The sequence below is a fragment of the Vicugna pacos genome, chromosome 5 (assembly GCF_048564905.1).
Source record: "Vicugna pacos chromosome 5, VicPac4, whole genome shotgun sequence".
NCBI lineage: Eukaryota > Metazoa > Chordata > Mammalia > Artiodactyla > Camelidae > Vicugna > Vicugna pacos.
The window spans coordinates 36,638,401-36,659,908 of NC_132991.1; the positions used below are offsets into that span (position 1 = coordinate 36,638,401).

General features: G+C 33.9%; 1 protein-coding gene across 2 annotated transcripts in view; it reads left to right on the forward strand.

Moving 5' to 3' along the window:
• Nucleotides 1-21,508, forward strand: part of SLC4A10 (solute carrier family 4 member 10) — a 184,675-nt gene that overhangs the window by 18,510 nt on the left and 144,657 nt on the right. For both annotated transcript variants that reach the window (XM_072961062.1, XM_072961061.1), the window contains exon 2: nucleotides 4,034-4,115. In XM_072961062.1, coding sequence (XP_072817163.1) covers nucleotides 4,034-4,115 — 82 coding nt within the window. The remainder of the gene's footprint in view (nucleotides 1-4,033; nucleotides 4,116-21,508) is intronic.

Consider the following 21,508-nt stretch of genomic DNA (forward strand, 5'->3'; position numbering starts at 1 on the left):
GGAGAGAATACTTGAAAAAAAGACAGACTCTTCAATAAGCGGTGCTGGGAAAACTGGACAGCTACATGTAAAAGTATGAAATTGGAGCATATTCTTACACCATATACAAAAATAAACTCAAAATGGATTAAAGGCCTAAATGTAAGACCTGAAACCATTAAAGTCCTAGAAAAGAAATAGGCAGAATATTCTTTGAAATAAATGGTAACAATATTTTTTGGATCTGTCTCCTAAGGCAGAAGAAATAAAAGTAAAAATAAACAAAATACTTAAACATTCAACAGTATTTTTGATAGATGTTTCTCAGTCAAAGTTGTGTATGTAAGTTACCATTTTGTTTATATATTCATCTCTACAGAACCTGATGTCATGGATTTTTAGTCATTAAGATAAATGTTATACGTGTGTGTAAATTAGACTCTCAGCAAGAAACAGGCGGTCACTCAAAAAGGCTTGATGAAGGGATTGTTTTTAAAAGTGTAGGCAGGATAAAGGGTTATCAGCTAGGGTTTGTGAAACCTGTAACAGCCAGAAATTGTCACTATTCCTAGGCCTAAAGGAGCAAGGTGGGGGAGCAGTTAATGCAAACTGGCAAGATCTATAGATGTAGAAGTCACATGACAAAACCTTTGGTCTTTGATGGAGGATCACAGCTGTTGCCAAACTATGGCTCAACAGGGGCCATGTCTCTCTCCTCCCAACTCTGTAGTCCTGTGTCATTATCTCTCATTGCTTGAACTCAATAGGAATCCTGGTGATGCACTCATAAAGACAATGAGCATGATGAAATGAGTGGAAAGTGGATCTGTATGGGTTAGTGGCAAATATATAGCACACCATACTATCCTCATAGCTAATACCTAATAAAAAGGCAGAAAAAGTGGTTGGTTTAAAAAATTGATATGATAAATAGTTTCAGGGAAGAAGGAATTCTGAATTGAAAATGGACTGCTTGCTCCTCTATTAATCCATTTTCAAATGAGATGAAAATTATCAAAAAGACTTGAAAAAAAGTTGCATTTTCCTGCTCGCAGGATTACTGTTGGATTTGTAAAACTAGAAAAATTTATTTCATTGACAGCTGTGCTCAAGAGTTATGGTAAAAAAGTGGGAGGATATAGCTCTGTGGTAGAGTGCACAGCCTAGTGGTAGAGCACATGCTTAGCATGTTTCAGGTCCTGGGTTCAATCCCCAGTGCCTACATTAAATAAATATAAACAAACAAACAAACAAACAAATAAACCTAATTACCTCCCCTCAAAATTAAAAAAACCCCAAAACAAACCAAAAAAGAGTTACGGTAAATCAGAAAAATACATTGTTTACATATTCATAGAACTAATGATATTTACAAACAATTCTAGAAGACATTTCTGTGTGAATAGTTACTGTCTCTCTGTCCCAGGGCCATGGTCTATTCCAGTGTTTTTCAAATTGCAGGTCACAAGACATTTTTAAGTCTTGAAGTAAGTTTAATGGGTAGTGATTCTGATTTTTGAATAAAATGGTATATACCCTGAAACAGAAAATATCATAGTGCATTGTTTATAGTAAGAGTAAATGCTGGTTTGTGAAACTTTTGATTACATATATATGAATATGTGACTGAGTTGGGATAAGATTTCTCACTATGGGTCACGTCTCTCGCCAATTTAAAACACTGGCCTACCTATTTACAAGAATCAATAATCTTTTAAGTGTTTACCCAACAGTGTAGCAAATGTAAACTGTATTGAAAGGCAGTGTAATATATTTATGTATTCTCTTCCTACATGTGAAAAAATTTATTCCTAGATGTGTAAATACATATGGAAATTAGGGTGTTTTAATGTATTTGATGTTCAACAATCTAAAGAGTAACAGTACAAAATGAAGTAAAAATCTGTCTTATTGCTCTATTTGGAATTACCACATAGACTGGCACCCAGTGCCATGTGTCCCTCCGCATTCCCTTCATCACACCTCATGTCTACTTGCTCTTGGTAACAAGGGGAAAGGGAAATACTCTGTTAAAAACTCTTGGATAATATTAAAGTGATCTTTTGAACTATAATCAAAGTAGAGGAATTTCAGTGTATGTATTAGCATTAATCTGTATCTTGGGAATTTTCAGCTGAAATGATCATACATTTGATATTTCTATGGAATGTCCAGAGAATATTTAAAGGGGATAATATGAAACTGCAAAATGAATTACTTACATTGAGTTACATTCATATTCTAGGTTCTAGTTCATTTTCTTTTAAAGAAAAATTAAAATTAGATCATTTCTACTTGTAACCTGCATAGTAATTAAATAATTAACTATTGCTTATTTAGATTCCATTTCTACTTTTACCACGAAATTTCCTTTTATCTCAATATCTTAACATTAGCTACTGAATAGAATTATATAAATATGGAGAAAAAACATATTTTTGTTTAATAAGTTGAAAATTGTTTCAGGTTCTTGAAATAAAAGTTAATTATTTATTGTACGGGGGTAAAAATCACCATATATTTGCTATAAAGTTTTCCATTTTGCTGCTGTTTTCAGAGACTGACATTTTGAGAAATAGTGAAATAGTGCTCCTTCTGACCTTTGAACATGGCTGCATGACTTAGCTTTTGGCATTCTTCCTAACAACACCCCAGAGGGTAGAGACACATTTCAATGTGACATGTATTTGAAAATGTCTTGCACAGAGGATAAATTTGATTTGTAAATGTATCAAGAACAGATTCCAAATAGGCTGAAACTTGTGTTTATCTGGTTCAAGAAGATTACATAAGTCCCATCTTTAGTTTTTTCTATTGTTGCTGTTGGTCAAACCAACAGATTTTTTAAACTTTGCCAGACAGAAGAGCAACGGGCTCTGAAATCTTTCTTCATTTTTATTTTTCTCTAATTTTCTTTCATTTATAGTTTAGTGTTCTTTAATTCTGATATCAAAGACTTTGCCCTGACTTATGTCAGCACATGTTGTCAGGACGACAGGATATAACACATGTCCTTCTACTGTATATTTTGCTGTGTTTGAAGCATATGAGAGCTGATCTTTTTAGGTTGACATATGTCTATAATCATACAGTTGAAAGAACTGATTGCAAAACATGAAGGACAGATTTTTATTCAGATTATGTTCAGGAATTAGGCTTAGAGATAGCTCTTGGAAAATTCAACTTTAATCTACCTTTTCAGTTCTCCTTTTGTGCTCAATGTTCACTTTTAAGGTAATTTTTACGTAGTTGTTCACATTCAGATAAAATTTATAAATAACCTGTATTTCATTTCATTCAGTAATTTGTATTTTGTCCATTCCTGCATAGTCAAAGTGGATTATGCTCACCCTTCCCCCATTATTTTACTGAGTACCATATATACTATATTGTTTTGAGCATGTGCACAATGTTCAGAAGACAAAGTCTATGCCCAGCCATTCTAAATAGGTTAAAAAAATAGAAACTGAATGAAGGTTTAATGCACATGGTTGTAATTTATAGTTTAGTTTGAATAAAATGCATTAAACTGGAGCAAAGTAATTAGGGTTATAGTTTACCTAATAATTACTACTAATTGCTTTCAAGAGATTAGTTCCCTCCTAAGCCCATTTTTAATGTCAATGGAATTATTTATCCCTGCCATAGCATTAATGGTGTTAATAGTAATGATATTCATATTTTTCTTGTGTAGTTCAAGATGTCATCTTGTTAGCAGGAATTCTTTATCAGAGATAAAAATGCATGTTACTAAATTGACAGGATAACTGTTTGTTTTCTGTTTTACATCTCACTAACAAATGATGCCAACTGGAATGTATGACTGCCTTCGATTTCATGGAAAATCAGATGACATTCCTTCTCTAAATGTGGTCAAATTAATTTCAGTGTCCCCTTTTGTAAACTAACACTTGATAATCAAATAGAATAGTCATGTACAAGAAGGTTTAAGTTACTGACTTAAACTTAAATTATTAGATCATATCAAACTTTATTTGCTAAAACGAAGAGAATATATGTATTATCATTAGTCTTCTTTCTCCCTGTTCTACAGAGAAATGATGAAGAGGCAGTTGTGGATAGAGGTGGAACTCGTTCTATTCTCAAAACACACTTTGAGAAAGAAGATTTAGAAGGTAAGACTGTTTTCTCGGGGGAGGGAGAGCTATTGGTATTTCAAAGAGAAATGTAAAGTTCATCACAATGTGGGGAATTGTAGAAGCTGACGTCAGAGTAATGGAAGTAGTGGTGGGCGGGGGTGGGTGTGTCTGTCTTGGTGTAGTCTAAAGTGCCAGTAGGCAGGCCTGCAAACAATAAGAAGCATCAATTCATCCAACAGTTATTTGTTGAACCTCTTCTATATTCCTGTACTGTGTTGTATGCCAGGCTTTCAGTAATCCTTGCTTCAAGAAATTACGATCAATTGGGGAATGAAAAGAAAAAAAATTATGACAGACCAGCATGTTAGGTGCTGTGTGAGACAAGAGGGCAGGAGAGGCATCTGTCCCAGCCTGTGTGGTCAGAGTAGGCTGTCACTGGAACAGAGTTAAGGACAATTGATATTCCAGTTATATATATATATATATAAGAAGTCTAGAGGCGTTGTTTGTGTTTGCTCTCTTCGGAAGGAAGAAGGTCAGATAATTCATCAGGGAGGGAGTACGGTTTAGCAGTTTAGTGTACAGGCTCTGAAACCACACTGTATTGGGCTCAAATATCAGTTCTGCTTCTTATTTGGTATGGAACCTGCAGCTAGTTAGTTAACATCTCTGCACCTCAGTTTTCTCAATTGTTAAAAAGTTATCCTTTTTAGGATACATTTTCTAAAGTTTTTATGGGAAGTAAGGGAAAAATACAAGAGTACCTGACATGAAAATTACATAAATATTGAGAGTTATTATTGCACCACAATTTAATGTATATACACCATAAGTTAATTTTTTAAACCAGAAATTATTGCTAGTGAGATACAAAGTATATTTTTTTTATCTTTTTGTTGAAAAGTGAAGCCCAAGTCACCTTAAATAAAACTAGTAGCTCCTAATAATCCATGTAGCTGAAAAGTAAGTGTTACTCACCTAAAAAATTGTAATGTAGCCATTTAAATTACAATTAAATTCATTGTTCTTGGATCTTATCTTTAGTTATAACAATTAAATAACAGGAGAGTTAATGTATTTAGAGGCAACTTTCGACAATTATGTCTATTCTATGGTGGACATTTTGCTTGATGCACAGAAAACATTTAAGGTCTGGGAAGGTTATATTTATTGGGTGGTTGTAGTAATTTGCTATGCTATCCATATTCATTACACAAAGTGATGAGAGCAGAAACTTGAAAAATTTAACCTGGTAATGGGTAATATAAAGCTAATTCGTCTTTAGATTTGAAATACCATTGTATTATATTTTTTAGCAGCTCATTTACTGTCCTACTTATGTCATACCATGACTTAAGCTATGCTGATATTCACTAAATTCACACAAAAAAATCCTAATAAAGCAAGAAGTTAGCCTAAAAATCTGTGAAGTTCCAGGGAAAAAGCCATCTTGGGTTTAAGGACTGTGATTGATAATCCACACACAGGTAATTGAAAGTTAACAGTTAACAATTTATAAATAATTACAGTAAAATACTGCATGGTCTGTTTGAATGGAAAATACCTAATACAAAAATAAGACTTAATAAGGTCATTTTATTTATTATATCAATGGATATTACATACATTTCCTTTTACTGGACATGGTTGGGGAATACCTATAACTATATAATGCTTACTAAAAGAAATTTCTGATTGACAAAACACAATTAGATGAATCAGGTTTTGTTCTTTGTTTGATGTCTATATCCCAGAAGTGAATAGTTGTGACTAAGTCACTGGGGATTGAGATTAATATCACAGAATGCAAAGTCTAGAATTTTGAAAGAAAAGATGAAAAACCTTATTCGTGTTGACTTTCTAAATATTTGTTCTGCTCCCAGGTCTTACTAAATAGATAAACATTTTAGCATTTGAGGATGCCGTGTAGGATTCTGCTGTGATGCATGCGAAGAATTAATAGATCTAATAGTGGTTCCCAGACTGAGTACCCTGGATCAGAAAATAATGCAGGGGCAGTGAGACGGATGTCATGGTTCAGGAAAAATCAACTGGTAGTATTATATAAAGTAAATGGGAGAGCACCAGTTAGAAAGATGGCATCACTGAGGGTAACGGCGGTGGTAGTTTCTTCTTTCATGTAATTGAAGGAAAAGACCAGAGCTCCACTTTTTAAGAGCTTCTTTAGTTATATAGATAAAACATACCAAGAGATATTTATTTTAAATGAAGTAGAATTGGGAATTGCTTTTGAAGACAAACACACATTTCATAAACTCTTCCTTCTTTAAGATTTTTAATTTGAAAATTAGTGTTTCTCAGGACTTATATGTATATACTTAGCAAATAGAACTACTGGTATAATTTAACACCATGAGTACAGTTCTTAGAAATGCCAGGTATCTATAAAGTCTCCGGTGCAATATATTTATGGAAATATGTTGCAATTCCAATAATGGAAAATGATCACCTGACCAATATTAACAGCTTGGTGTAGTATATTAATATACTGACGTATATTATGCATTCTGATGGATAGCAAATGTGTAATTTTCTCTCTCCAAACCTATTTCTTCTTTTGTTTTACATATATGTTTTGCCATTTTCTTTCTCTTTTCTTCTATTACTTAAAATTAAGAGTACACGATTTTTCTAGATTTTGTTTGCCTCCTATTTTTCTGTCGTTCAGTCAGTAAGTTCTTTGACTCTAATCTCAGGATGTCTCTTCTCATCCTTTCATTTTCATTTTCACTGCCACTGCTCTAGTTCTTTTCCTCTGTGTATACTGTGTCTTTCCTACAATCCACTCTTCATAGTATTGCCAGAGTGTTCTTTTTGAGCATACGATGGTAAAGTGTAGTAAGTAGCATTGAATCCTTATAATTAGCCACCTCAGGATTTTGAGTAAAGGTTAACTGGTTTTTATTTTTGTGGGATTGATACTATCTAAAGTATAAAATTACAAAAGGGTGGATGCATTAATATCCTGGAAATTTTTTCTTGTACTTGCCCTTTAAAACGTATAGTTGATACAATGGCCAGGTAGCACCCATGATGCTCAGTTAAATTTGAATTTTAGGTAAACAATGAATAATTTTTAGTATAAATATACCATACAGTATTTTAATTTATCATTTTTTATGTGCTAAATCTGGCAACTAGTGATACTACTGACTGTTTCTATGAACTACCAATATCCTCTCTTAAGGACTGAGGTGCTTATTTCCATGGTTGCTATAGGAGTTGCCTGCTGTTAGCTCAGACCTGTGTTCTTCCCTAGAAATTATCTTCAGTGGAAGGGAGCTGCCTCCTTTGTGGCATACTGAATTCAATAAATGACCAGAGAAGAAGTATAAAGGCCCAGCCTCTTGCCTCAATTTGGTACAACTCTGAAAGGCTGTCTCAGTTTCAGGGCCTCTTGTTCAGTTAACCGAGGCCTTTATTGCAAATAGAATATAATTCAGTAATATGTCACTAATCATGTAAGAATTTAAGTTTAGGTAATGTAATTAAGTTCATAATTAACGCTCATCAAATATTTAATTACCTTTCAAACACTTAACATGTAAATACAGAGTTTCTAATTATGTTGCACTACACTAAATAAATTAGTTACGTTTTAATCTGATATTCAGAAATTCATAAATTTAAAACTTTAGTGGAAAAGTGAAGCTAATATTTAAATCTTGGCCTATAAATTAGACAAAAAAGACATTTTCTTTATTCTGTATTGCTTCTAGCAGACAGTAAAATACTTTTAAGTCAGGGATTTAATGGAGAAAATGATAACTCTATCTTGATAATCTTTTGCACAGTTTATTTGAGACAAAAATTTTGGTTTTCTAGTTTATTTCTTTTGGGGACCACTAATATATTATGGACCCAAAGTCCAGAGATAATGTAAGTAAAGCACCTAGCACAAAGCTGTCATACAACATAATTCTATCAGTGGCCTTTCTACATTTCACCCAGTGCATTCCTGAGCTTTTATGATAACTAAAATGGTTTCTGACCATAATCATTGCAATGTCAAAAGTGTTTTTCACTAAAAATGGAAGATAGTAAGTGCTTGTCCTATAATTATGATACAGTTTTGCAACGGAAGTAAAAAATAATTTGAAAAAAGTAAAGAAAAGAAGAAACCAGAAAACAGGCTTAGACCTTTTCTTTCTGATCTTCTATCTCCAAAATTAGCCAGTAGAAGGAAAAAGTGAATTCTGCTGGGAGAAACAAAAGTTGGCTTCATAGAGGCAGAGATGGGCTTAGAAGGATGAATGTGAATTCTGAAGGCAAAGAACGAACGATGTGTTCTATTTTGGGAGTGGCAAATATGGTGTGGCTAACACATGGGGATTGTGTGCGTGGGGTTAAAGAATGGCTGGAGATGAAGTTTAAGTATTTGCATGAGGTAAGTCAAATAGTGCAGAATGAATTAATCTTTGAAGTTAATGAGATAAGTGCTATTATTATCTACCTTTTATGGGTAAAGAAACCAAAGCACAAAAGATGGGCTTGCCCAGGCCATCACTAGCTAGTGGAAGAACAGGGATTCAAAACCACAAGGGTCTGGATTTTTAACACCTGTGTGATAGAAGTAAACATAATTTGGAGCCTTGTTTTTTAGGTGACTGAATGGGGCAAGATGTTTATTAGGTGGAAGACTGGGGCATATTTAGTCACTTAATCATGACTATTTAAAAGAAGTTGAGCGTATCCTACTATGAAACAATAAGGAATTTGATAATTTGCTGGTACCAATATCACAATAGTTTTTCAAATACTTTGCAGGGGTTTGAAAAATTTTGTAGTTAGTAAATTCCCATTAGACAGATTCATGTCCACAAATAGGAAAGGCTGTGTTCCACTGGAGACTGATTTTATTATGACCTCATGTTCTCTTATTTAAAATTCTTGTCTCTGCTGCACCACAGAATGAATAATCTTTTTGTTTCCTTATTCCAAGTGTCTTTTCTTTGAAAAAGAAGGAATCGTTTTTACTGCTGTTATTGGTTGTTAACTTTTGTGCAATTTAGTTTTGTTTATACAGGCTCAGTGTCAATTGATGGGGTAATTCTAAGTGGTATTTGGTCCATTGATAATAATTAGTGGAGTTAATTAATTACATAGGATCCATTTGAAATTGTACATTTTGCCTGCCAAACACTTTGGATGTTTGAGGATGGGAATTAGGTAGATAGACTAATACTGAAGATTCCAGAAATAAATAGTGAATAGTAAAGTCGATTCCCTTAATGAGCTATCTTTGCCACTTATGCACATTTCATAATAAATTGTTTTGTTTTCCCATGAGTATTCTAAGGATAAGAACCAAATAATTTTTTAAAGTCTTTAATAATGGAATTACTTTTATTCCTAGAATTAACTCTCAAGTAAGCTATACATCATGTTTCATGTTTATTTTAATTGTTCCATATGATTTCTATTTGTGACCCGCATCGGTTTATTTTGATATATAATTTATTCATATTTTGTTTACTTGACATTTTGTCTATTTGAAGTGAGTGCCAACTTGACAGTTATTTATAGTCTGCTTTTATAGTATATTGTACATATGAAAGACCTAAAGTATTTTTCTAAATTTGAACATGGTTTATTAGACATTTGTAAGTATTTATAGACATGTTTGCATGAGGATAGTAACATATTTTAATGTGCATATTTGGCTAAGAAAACTTGCAAATTTATGGTTTCATAATTTAGGGGTCCTTCTTACATATTTTTCATCCATAATTTAGGATGTCAGATTTTATGCAGTCAATTTTAGAATAACAGGTTGTTTTGTTAATCTCCCTCATTGTTCCTTATAAATCTGGCTCTGTTTAATATTATTCTCCACTTGTCAAAGGCACAGTACAGTATTTGGGGTATTTGCTATTTAATGTGACTTGAGACATAGCCTCTGTAAATGAGACCTGTATGTGTGTGTACGTATATGTAACATTTTCAATCAATGACTGTTTTAAAGATGTGAGATGAAAGGAAATTCCTTTTCATTACATTAAATATAATCCTATAAATATTAAGAGAAGGAATTTTACAGCAAATAAATTATTCCCTTAATCCTTAAATATTTTTCTTGAAAAATATTTAATACTTTGAAGACAAACCACAAATGACCAAAGCTTCTTAATGTTTACTATGTAGGTTTTTGTTAACATTATACCTTTGTTTTGAGTTTTCCCGACATCTGAGACTTAAGTGTGTTGATTATTTAGTTATACAGTTAAACTGTGTGGAAGTAGTACTATGAAGGTGACATTGTGAAGGAGATCAACTTAGCCTACTTCTTGATTAAATTCTTAAATCTCTATTTCAGCTGCTAATCTTCCTCCGTAGAGCTATCCTACTTTAAAGCTCTGTGCCTGCGTGTGATCAGAGCCTCCACAGGTCATCTCCTCACAGTAGAAGCAGCAGGGGTGGGCTACCAGTCAGTTAGGACTTTTCTTGTGAAGTCATCATCGTCCACCAGTATTAATTAAGTGCTAATGCTGTACAAGCACTGAGCCAAGTTCCTGTTTTATACTCTATTTTTCAAGGAGGTTTATATACTGGTGCTGTCAATAGGGCACTTGAGTTCTAGGCTCCATTGGAAGAAAATAACAGTGAATAATAATTGGAAAAGGTGATGGTCTTTAATTTTTGGATAATAGACACCTATAATTTTATCAGTACTAGAATCACTGGAACCTTAATAAAGTTAACTCCATTTTGGGTACCAATATTCTGAGGTTACTCTTTGGAATGCTCTCTTTTATATTTTCTCCCAGTAATGTTGCTCACTACCCCATTCTGTCATCCCTCTTTCCTGGCTACCTAGTCATCCCTACTGTCTTTAGTGTGTCAGAACTGCTGAAAGCACAATGAAAAAAATCTGATTCTTTTTCCTTTCTTTTTCTATCAGTTCTACCCCTTAATGAGCCTCAAGTGAGAAAGTAATAAAGGAAACCAAAATGATTGAAATCTGATTAGAAGAAAGTAAAATTTTAATTCTCTGCTGGTAAATTAAGCTTTTGTCTTATCTCTGCAGCAAGAAGATTATGAATATTCTTTTTTATTGAAGTATAGTAGAGTTACAATATTGTATTAATTTCAGATGTATAGCATAGTAATGTAATATTTTTATAGATTTTATTACATGTAAATTTATTACAAAATAATGGCTATATTTCCCTGTGCTGTACAATACATCCTTGTTATTTATCTATTTTATACAAAGTAGTTATATCTCTTAATTCCATATCCCTAACTTGCACCTCCATCCATCCCTCTCCTCACTGGTATCCACTAGTCTGTTCTCTATATCTGAGTCTATTTCTGTTTTATTACATACATTTATTTGTTTTATTTTTAAAATTCCTCATATATGTAATAACATACAGTAAGTCTTTCTCTGTCTGACTTATTTCACTAGGCATAATACCTTTTAGGTGCATCCACATTGCTGCAAATGGCAGAACTTTATTCTTTTTATGGCTAAGTAATATTTCACCATATGTATACACACACACACACACACACACACACACACACACACACACATGTTCTTTATCCATTCATCTGTTGACGGACACTTAGATTGCTTCCATATTTTGGCTATGAATATTCTTTTTGACTATTTTCAAAACTGCTTCTAAATTACCTTAGAAGCATCTGTAATAAAAGTATTACAGTCTTATTAGCAAAAAGGTTTCTGATTTCTAGCTAAATTATTTAGAATTATACCTATTTTTTCCTTTGCATAACTCAATTTTTTCTTGTAATGATAAATTGTAATGATTTAATTAGATGACAATATAACAAGAAAGCATTTTATGACATCACAATGAGTAATATAAAACTATAGTGTCAGCAACACCAATGCAGTTAGTAACAGTATTGATCATGAAAATGAAAATCATGTTTAGTAAGATGAAATTTCGACTGTTTCTTTCATTTCACTTTAATTTTCTCTTAAGTTTTATTAGTATACATTCTGTCTGTTAAAAAAAATTGCTCTTAATTGTCAACCACAGAGGCCCTATGTTGTCAGCTCTTTTCAATTCTCTGTTGCTTTTGAAACTTTGGACTGTGCCTATGTTTTTAGATTCCCTTCTCTTCTCTTATCTCGCTTCCCTTGGCTTCTCTTCTCAGAGCAGTCTTCCTTGGTGTTTTCTCTATCTTATCCACTGGCCCCTCTTACTCTGCCTGACATTTCTATATTTTTCCCCAAATTAAAATAGTTCTATTGTTTTAAAAGTTATCAAAAGAATATTTTAAAACAAAAATTATTTCGAGTTAGAAAAACTTGAGAAATATAAAAAAGTATAAAGAAGGCAAACAAAACAAAACCCCCAAAACCCTATCACCTAGAAGCAATACTATTAATATGAACAGAATAACAGAATTAATAATATTATAAACAGAATATTAGTTTAATTATGTGTCATAATAACACAGACACATAATTATAACTAAATTACATGTAAGTGGAATTATGGTACAAGTATTAATCTTTTAAATTACTCTCTTCATTAAAAAAATCAACATCTTTTCATGTTATTATCAATATATTATTTTAATTATACTTAGTATTTCATTGCATGGTTGTACCATGCTTTATTTAACCAACCCCTTATTGATGGACTTTTTACTTCTTATTTATCTCTTTTAAACAAAGTTGCTATGAACATTATTGTATATGTGTTTCTGTGCACTGATTTTCCTGATATAATTCTCAGAAAGAGAATCACTGGGTCAAAAGGTGATAAAGTTAAAATTTTGATTCATGTTTTTATATAGTCTTCCAGAATGACTGTACTGAGATACACTCCCATTAACATAATGTGAGAGGTCCCAGTATTTCTTCAGACCTCTGACAATTCTCATCTATCTTTTAAACGTGGGTTTCTCTCTGCATCTGTCCTTGATTTTTTTCCTCATTATTATTCATTCCCCTTCTGGAGAATTCACTTCCTGGGATGTTATTTTCACTTGTAAGTGCAATAGGAGTCCATATAACATATCCAGAATCCTCCATAAATGTCCTGTGGGCCTTCATGCAGTGAATATACCTAAGGTAGACACACTGAAGAAGAGAAATGTGACCGAAGTAGAGGTCCTCCTATACAAATATTACTTGAGAAAAATGCTAAGAGAATACGTAGAAAGAGCAAGGCTGTTAACTTAGAGTACTTGAAAGACTGTTATATGAAAGGTGAAGTATACTATCATTTTATGTTACATAAAAATAGTAGAGTTTTGTATGAGTAAAAGAAACTAAGTTGTTAATACTTCCCTGTTGGATATGGCTATTTAGAAATGTTTAGTTTAGAAATGTTGGTTTGACTTCTTCAGCTCCTATTTATTTCACATGTAAAAATGAGAGGATCAGTCAGGTGCTCTCTAAAGAATTTTACTGCTCTAAATCCTGTGATCTTTAACTGAATTTCTAGAGTATGCTTTAAAATTTAAATTCCTTGTTAACTTTGCTTAATATTTAAATACCGTGAAGTTTTTCAGTTCTCTGACTGACATGAAAAGTTCATTAGTTTTGAATTTGAAAGGGACTGCTCACTCTGTATAAATGAAGGGTTTAAAAATGTCCTATAAATTATTCACACATCTTGAAAACTGTAGAAACTTATTCATTACCTTTCTTTAGGAAGAAATTTGAAGTAGAGTGGATATGGCAAAAATATCAAGTAAAAAAATTTTTATGGAAAGGATATGTCTGGCTTTGTCATCTTAATGTATAAAATTAGGTCACACTTGGTTAGCACTGACAGTATAATACCTCAGAGGTGCTATCTGCCTGGATATTCTGGAAGTATGGTATTTCTCCTGGGATTCTCCTCCCGAGGTTCTGTAGGGTTACTTAGACTAAATGGTTGAATCAGTCCTTAATGTCTCTGAACTATTGCCACCCTCAGTGAGAATTAATGGGACTTCAGATTCATTCATTCCTCCAACTCTCTACTGAGTGTGTGTTACTAAGTGCCAGACTCTACTCCAAGTACTAGTAATAGAGCAGTGAAAAAAAGAGACCAAAGTATGGACTTTATCATATCTATATTTTAGATATGCCCCTCAAGCTTGATCTCAACAATTGTATAACACTGGACAGTCTAATCAATTAGTCTCAGTTTCTTCTGCCACTAAGTAGAAGTCTGGTGGCGTCCAGGAAGTTGGGGTGATGCAAGTCGCACCGGAGTTTGTGACTACTCACTATCATTTGGTGCAAGGTCCCGTCTACTAAAACTGTTGATCCTTCCTGTTTTGTCTGTACAGGTTTGTCCAGTCGTCACACAACCTCCTTCTCTACATACATGCATAGCAAAAGTTGCCTTGAGCCTTAAATGTTATACTTCAAGTTTTTCACTTCCCTTATTGTAAGGGTGCATTTTATATGCATCTCGCTGTCCTACTCAGAGTAAGCTCCTTAGTACCTAAGTGACCTTGTCAGAAAGGCCTTTAGCATCAGTCACATGATGGGCCTAAAACCAGACACACACACACACACACACACACACACACACACACACACACACACACACACACACACACACACACACACACACACACTCACTCATGCTCGCGTTGTAATCTAGTAGCTTCTGTTGAGTTTGGAAAAGGGTGCAGACTCTCCCCCCGTCAATGATGTTTCCTCCCAGTGGGGAATGGAGAGGGGCTGTTATTCATTCTTGCTAATCTTCATTTATGGCATCATGCTCCTTCAGAAGTGGCTTAATGACTTTAAATCTCAAAGCAAAGGGATTTGGGTTCAGCTTTCCTTCTTCCTAAAAGGCTCTTTGGACTCTATAAGTGAGAGGATGAAAATGGATGCCTCCTAATTTCACTTTTCAGCATCCTCTTAGCTCTATGCTTTTGCATTGCCCCAAATAATTATTCTCTTTACTCAGAAGTGGGTACTTAATATTCACATAGTTACAGAACTGCATAAGTGGATCTTTCCAGAAAGAGAAGTCAGCATTATTAAGGTAAATCCATCAAATCACTTCTGGGTATTAGAAATTGTCAACAACCTAAACAAATAGGAAGTTTCATCTTTATGTCCCCACCAGGCATTCTCTCCTTTTGTTGCTCCCATAGCCTTGATTGACAGCATTTGCCTGTTTTCATGGCTGCTTTCACATCGCCGTGGTGTTTTCAGTGCACATGGAGTTAGGAAGAGATGTGCACAGCTAGCTCTGGCAAGCTGGTGTAAGCCTGTTCCCTCCCACCACTGCTGCCAAGCTTGTGTGTAGTAGAGCACAAGTCATTGTCTTCATCCTCCCTTCACAAGGCATGCCATCTATTTTTCACTTGGCAATACAAACCCTATCTTCTGTCCTCTCCCCTTCTGTGAGCCAGTTTTTGGATTTTTCAGCCTACTCCAGCATAAAATGCTATAAAAAGTTTGGATTTGCTGCCATTCATTTAATTATTCAGGAAACACTTAGAGCATTTAATATGCCAGGTACTGGGAACGTGAACATGATTAGACTGACCATTTTACTACCTACAGAGCCTATCATAGGCATTATATAGCTGATTATATAAGTAGTAACTTAATTGAATTTTTGAAAAGTTTTATAAGGAAGTGTAAGATGCTAAGAGAATGTATACTGGTGGTTGCGTGTGATAAAATTAGACAGATTTGATAGGTCTGATTATATGGTGGCATGAGAGTCGCCAAAAGCAGTTGAGGGAAAAACCAATCCACAAGTGCTCTCTAAGTCTCCGTGTTACATGTGCTAAGTAACACTTAGCTCTGTGTTACATGAGCTAAGTCCCATAGGTCAAAACAAGTCATAGGGCCAAGCCCCATTCAAGGGGTTGAAGAATAGATTCCACAACTTGATGGGAGAAGCTGCTAAAATACTGTGGCCATTAAAAAAAAAAAAATCTGACTATTTCCTATTTGTAAACATCTATGCAGAAATACCAAATGTTTTTCATCTTTGCTTTCAGATATTTTAATTGTTTTATTCCTTCAGTTTCACAGTTGAAGTCCATCAACTGTCTTCATGGAAAAAAAATTTTTTTCTCAACAAGTCTTCAGTTTTTCCAAGCAAGCCTTTCTGTTCTTAATTACCATAATTCCCAGAGTGAGCCACTTTCTACATGTGCACATTTCTTTCAGATTAGTACAAGACAAAACTAAATCTGGAAAATTTTAGTTTTACGTTTTTACTCTTTTCCTATTTCCCTGAAGCGAAGTGGCAGGGCTGTTCAGAAATCATAATTTAATTAAAATGAGGTTGAGGAGATGGGGAGTACCACCTTCTCTTTTGCATTCAAAGTATCCCAGAACATATGTTGATCTCTTTTTCCTTCTTCCTTGTAAAATAAAACAGAACATAAATGTTTTAAAATAATAGTGACATTGTAAGTTTTTGTGATTATAAAAATACATGCTCTGTCTCACCTTATTTTTCCCCTGCTTTAGCATGCACCTCACATTGTCACCTAAAATTGTTCTGTTTTTGTGTATATTATGTCATTTTTCTATTTCCCAATCCTCTGCTAGTCCAAAACCTATTTTGTTTAAGATTCAACTCAGGTGCTTCTCCATGAACCTTTCTTTGATTGCCCAGGTTATCTTTGATTTCAGTCTATTATTAACTCCTACAGCATTTAATGCCTGATACTACACAAGAACATCAGCTTAAATGCAGATTGTTAATTTTTTCTGCTTTTTATTTTTATTATTCCCTGCTGTTTTCTTTGCTAGACTTGGGTTTTGCGCAATTGAATGGTTATCTTTTTTTAAGTGCAGGGATCATATCCAATAAGCATTTCCTATTATCCTGTTTCTTGACTGAATTGTGTTAACCTCCCTTTGAGCACTGTAAACATCCAACCTCAAGCTGTCTTATGACCAATCAAAACTGGGAATTCTCTTGCCTTTTTTTTCCCCTTAGAAAATACATATTATTAGGATTCATTCATTTATTCAAGAAATGTTGAGGCTTACTATACTCCGAGATGAAAAACAACACTGCTGTCTCAAGATGCAAAGTATTTTGGTTGCTATGTTTTGTTCAAGATAGTGTTATAAACTTACAAGAAATAGTATTTTTGAAAATATGGCACAGTATCTTCTAAACTAGTAAATCTCAGACTATGGCTCCTTTGTTGAACAACTTTAGCACTTTCTAGATTTTTATTTTCTATATAGAATAGGCATAGTTATGTGGCCCTTGGTGTTGTAATGATTACAAATATGGCACTAGGATTAGATGACTATGACCAGCATTGATTTGACTTTTTTATTCTTTCAGTGAAACAACAGTGCAGTTAAGTAGCCTAGTAGTATCTCTTTGCAGTGTACACACATACATGCTCTCTTGGTCTCTTTCTTTCTTTCTAATGCTCTCCCTCAGCAGAGAGTGTCTGTTGGACTTAGAGTTCTTTGATATATTATGATAAGTGATGCCTTGTGTTTTCTGACTCTGTTAGAGTCTCCATGGAATTAAAGATCACATGCTTTTTCAGCTTAATGTACTTGACCTTTTCCCATGATTGACACATCTAAATAAATGGCTGTAGCAACTCAGTAATTATGCACCAGCTGTGTTACATTCATTTCACGGAAAAAACAGAGTTCTCTTCTTGAGTAGATAGCTTGACCCCTTCCCTGCCAGCTTAATAAGAATAGTAGTTAATTAGTGTTATTGTTAATCATAGTAAGATTCCTTTCCATCCCAAATACATTTCTTTCCTCACTGCATTTTGTAAACACTTAGTGTACTATGACCACAGCCACATTATGTGTTGTTTCAGTACTGCTATTTCTTATATAATGAAAATATTTACAGTAATTCTGGACCTGCTTGACAAGATAATTCTCCACAATTTGTGTTGAAAATCCAGTATTTGTTAGCAAGATTCGTGCTCAGAAAGCAATGCTACCTTTAATAAACACTTTGTTTTTTAATGGACAACTGTTTTTTTCCCTCAACTGACATACAGGTAAATTCTGAATAAATTGTAGTGTTTCATGTTTATTTAAAAATATTTTTTTCTCAAATAACACTGCTCTATTCTCACTAATATTTTCAAAATATATTCATGTCTAAATGATCTGTATTTTTATTAATTTGGGTTTTTTTTAACATGATATAAAGTTAATTCTTGTTGACCATTTTGACTAATTTAAGAAGTACTCTTTTGAACAGATTTTCCTTTAAACTAAATTTTTGGCCTTTATTTATCACAAAATAAAATTGTTCCCTATTTAATCTTGAAAAAAATAGTTCAGATTAGGTTTAATAATTGTTAAGTCATTTCAGAACCATGATACTTATCATTAAGTTTCTTGAACTCTTTGTCTTCTTAAGTGGTGTCTATTCTATTTTGGATATAATATTGTAGGGAAAATTTATGATAGTATTGACCTGGAAATACAAATGGCTATTTGTAATCTTTTTTCCTACAGGATTCTGAGGTGAATGTCTAATTCCTTAGGCCAGGATTATTATAGTTGGGATTAGAAGAGTTGGAATTATAGAGAAAAGCAGGAAGACAATGAAACAGGACAGGAAATTTTTATCTTGTGTTTATCTTTCTTTAAGCCATGGAAAGTGAGCTGTGTGAAGGGGAATGAACAAGCTTGAGTGTCTATCATGTAACAGGCATCATATTCAATATTTTATGTCTATTATATTACCTCATATAATCTCTGTAAAAAATCTCCTTGACCTATTGATAAATTTTTAACATCTATGTTTATTTATTTTGTCCTAAAAGCAAACATGAGGTTTCTGAGTCAAAGGAAAACTATTATTATTATTTAAAGCAATAACCACATTGGTTCTCCATGCCACATTCTTCCCCTTCAGGGTAATGTGATGAGAATCAGATGGTTATATGCCCTAAAATTATGAGTCTGGGAATTTATATAGAAATTGCTATACAGCTATCTTCCCCCCACCTTGAGAGGCAGATAAATCTTTTCTCCCTTTTGTAAACAAATCTCAAGGAAGAGAAGGGAAAAGTCTCCAGTTTAAACCCGTTGGAATACAAACCAGTAGCTCTGGGGATTTATTAACTTATGAAATGTAAACACATAAAACTGGGAGATAAGTGACTATCTGAAGGTCTCCATCTATTCAGTCAACTTTTAACTTCCAAAGCTTGTCCTTTAAGCCAGATCCCAGTTTTTTTTTCACTTTATAAGTCTCTGACCATACAGAAACATTAATCTATTTACTTTGTAGTTTCATAGCCATAAATTGTGGCAGTTTCTGCATTGTTGCTGTGAAGTTTGTGGCCATTAGCTTTGTTTCCATTCTTAAGTTTCTTAGTGTGTTTAGTAGCATAATGGATTATTATGTGTGTTTTCTGTGTATTTTACTTAAAAATATCATCTCTCTGCAAAGATTTGTATACACAATAAAAATTTATTGAGTACCAAGAACTATCACACACTGTTCTGGATCCTTGGGATACATCAGTGCACAAATCAAAGATCTCTGCTCTTCTGAGATTTAAAAACCTTGAGGGAGACTAGAAATTAAACACTAAGCATAATAAGTAAATCACTTATTATGGAAGGTTCCTGAGTAGCAGTGAGAACTTCAAAGAAGCCAGTGTGGCTAGAGTGAAGTGGAATGACAGGAGCTCAGTAGGAGAGATTAAAGAACTAACAGGAGTGGGGCATGCAGATCACAGAGGGCCTCATAGAGCATTAGGAAACTGTGACCTTTTCTCTGCTTGAAATGCGGAGAAGTTAGAAGATTTAGCTGAGAAATAACATGCTCAACATGCTCTAACTTGCATTTTAAGAGGACCACACTGGCTGCTGTGCTTAGAACAGATCATAGAGGCTAAAGGTAGACTCACGAAGACCTGTCAGGAGGCTATTGCAGTAAACCAGGTTGGGTAGCATGTGGCCTTGACCAGAGTGGTGAAGTGAAGTAAGTAAATTCTGGATCTATATTGAAAGTTGTCCCAACAGATTTCCCAATGGACTGGCTGTGGTCTTAAGAGAAAAAAAGAAGTCTAAAATGATTCCAAGGTTTTTGGCCTGAGCAACTAGAAAAATGTTTTATCATCATCATCTAAAATAGACAAGATTGTTGGGGAGCAGTTTATTGGAGGGGTGGGGAAGATTAGGAGTTTAGTCCTGAACATATTGATTTTGAGATGTCTTTCAGACATACAGTGGAGGTGTTAGGTAAGCAGTTGGATATGCCAGTTTGGAGTTTTGGAAAGAAGTTTGAACTGGAGATAGAAAATTGGGAGCTTCCCATATATAGATTTAGGTTTTGTGGGGCCTGAAGCTTATGCAGCTTTGAGAAAGAATTCAAAATTTGAATATAAATTAGATTCAGAGGTGAATATTTACTTAAAATGAGAAAAAATCGAAACAAATGCTTATATGGAAACTGATTAATAGCACAAAATCTAAACATTTAGAGAAGTAGCATAATATTTTTAATAACTGTCTGACTTACCTCTGTAATACTTTTTACCCTACATTCTTGACCTCTAATGTCAAGGACTAAAAAAAAAATTTGTGTGTGTGTGGGGGGGGGTAATTAGGTTTCTATTTATTTATTAATATGGAGGCAATCTAGGATCTCATGCATGCTAAGCACATGGTTTACCACTGAGCTATACCCTCCCTTCAAGGATTTTTAAATGTTATTGTCTCTGGAGAATATGGAAAATTAATTGTCTTTATTATGATTAATTAAAATTTATTTTTAAATTAATGATAGTCTAGAAAAGTTTCTTTGATATCTCCAACTTATTTACAATTTCATGGAAATTTTCAGGAGGGTCTTAAAATTTAAGAAAACGTCTATCAAGTTTTTTTGCATATATCACCTAAAAGATTTGGAAGAATTTTCCAGAGACTAACTCTGGTTCTATGCAATGGAAACTTTGCTTCTTCTCCACTGCCCACGTAGTTCCTATGCTAGGCAGATTATAATCCCTCTGCATACTGTGACACAACTTCAGCCCTGAATCTTTGTGTTGCAGTGTCAATGAGTTTGGCACAGTGGGTACTAGGCCAATGGAAGCTACTCCTACTTCTAGACAGCTGAAGATAACTTATGGATATATGGCAGGGATTGTGAATCACATAGGTATAGTCTATTAAACCCAACCTAAATATGTCTTCAGCTCTATCTCCTCTTAGTCTCCCCAAATCTCCACAGACACTCGAGTGCCTCCCATCATGAAGGTATCTTATATTGACAAATTTTCCTAAAATATGTGACCACAAGAACACGGTCTTTTAAAAAATTAAAATACTTTATTTCTTAGAGCAGTTTTAGATTTGGGGAGATGGTACAGAAAGTACAAAAAACTCCCATACATCCCCCTCTGCCCTGCAAAGTTTCCCCTATTATTAGCATTTTGCATTAGTATGGTACATTTGTTACAATTGGTGAACCAATATTAGTAAATTATTA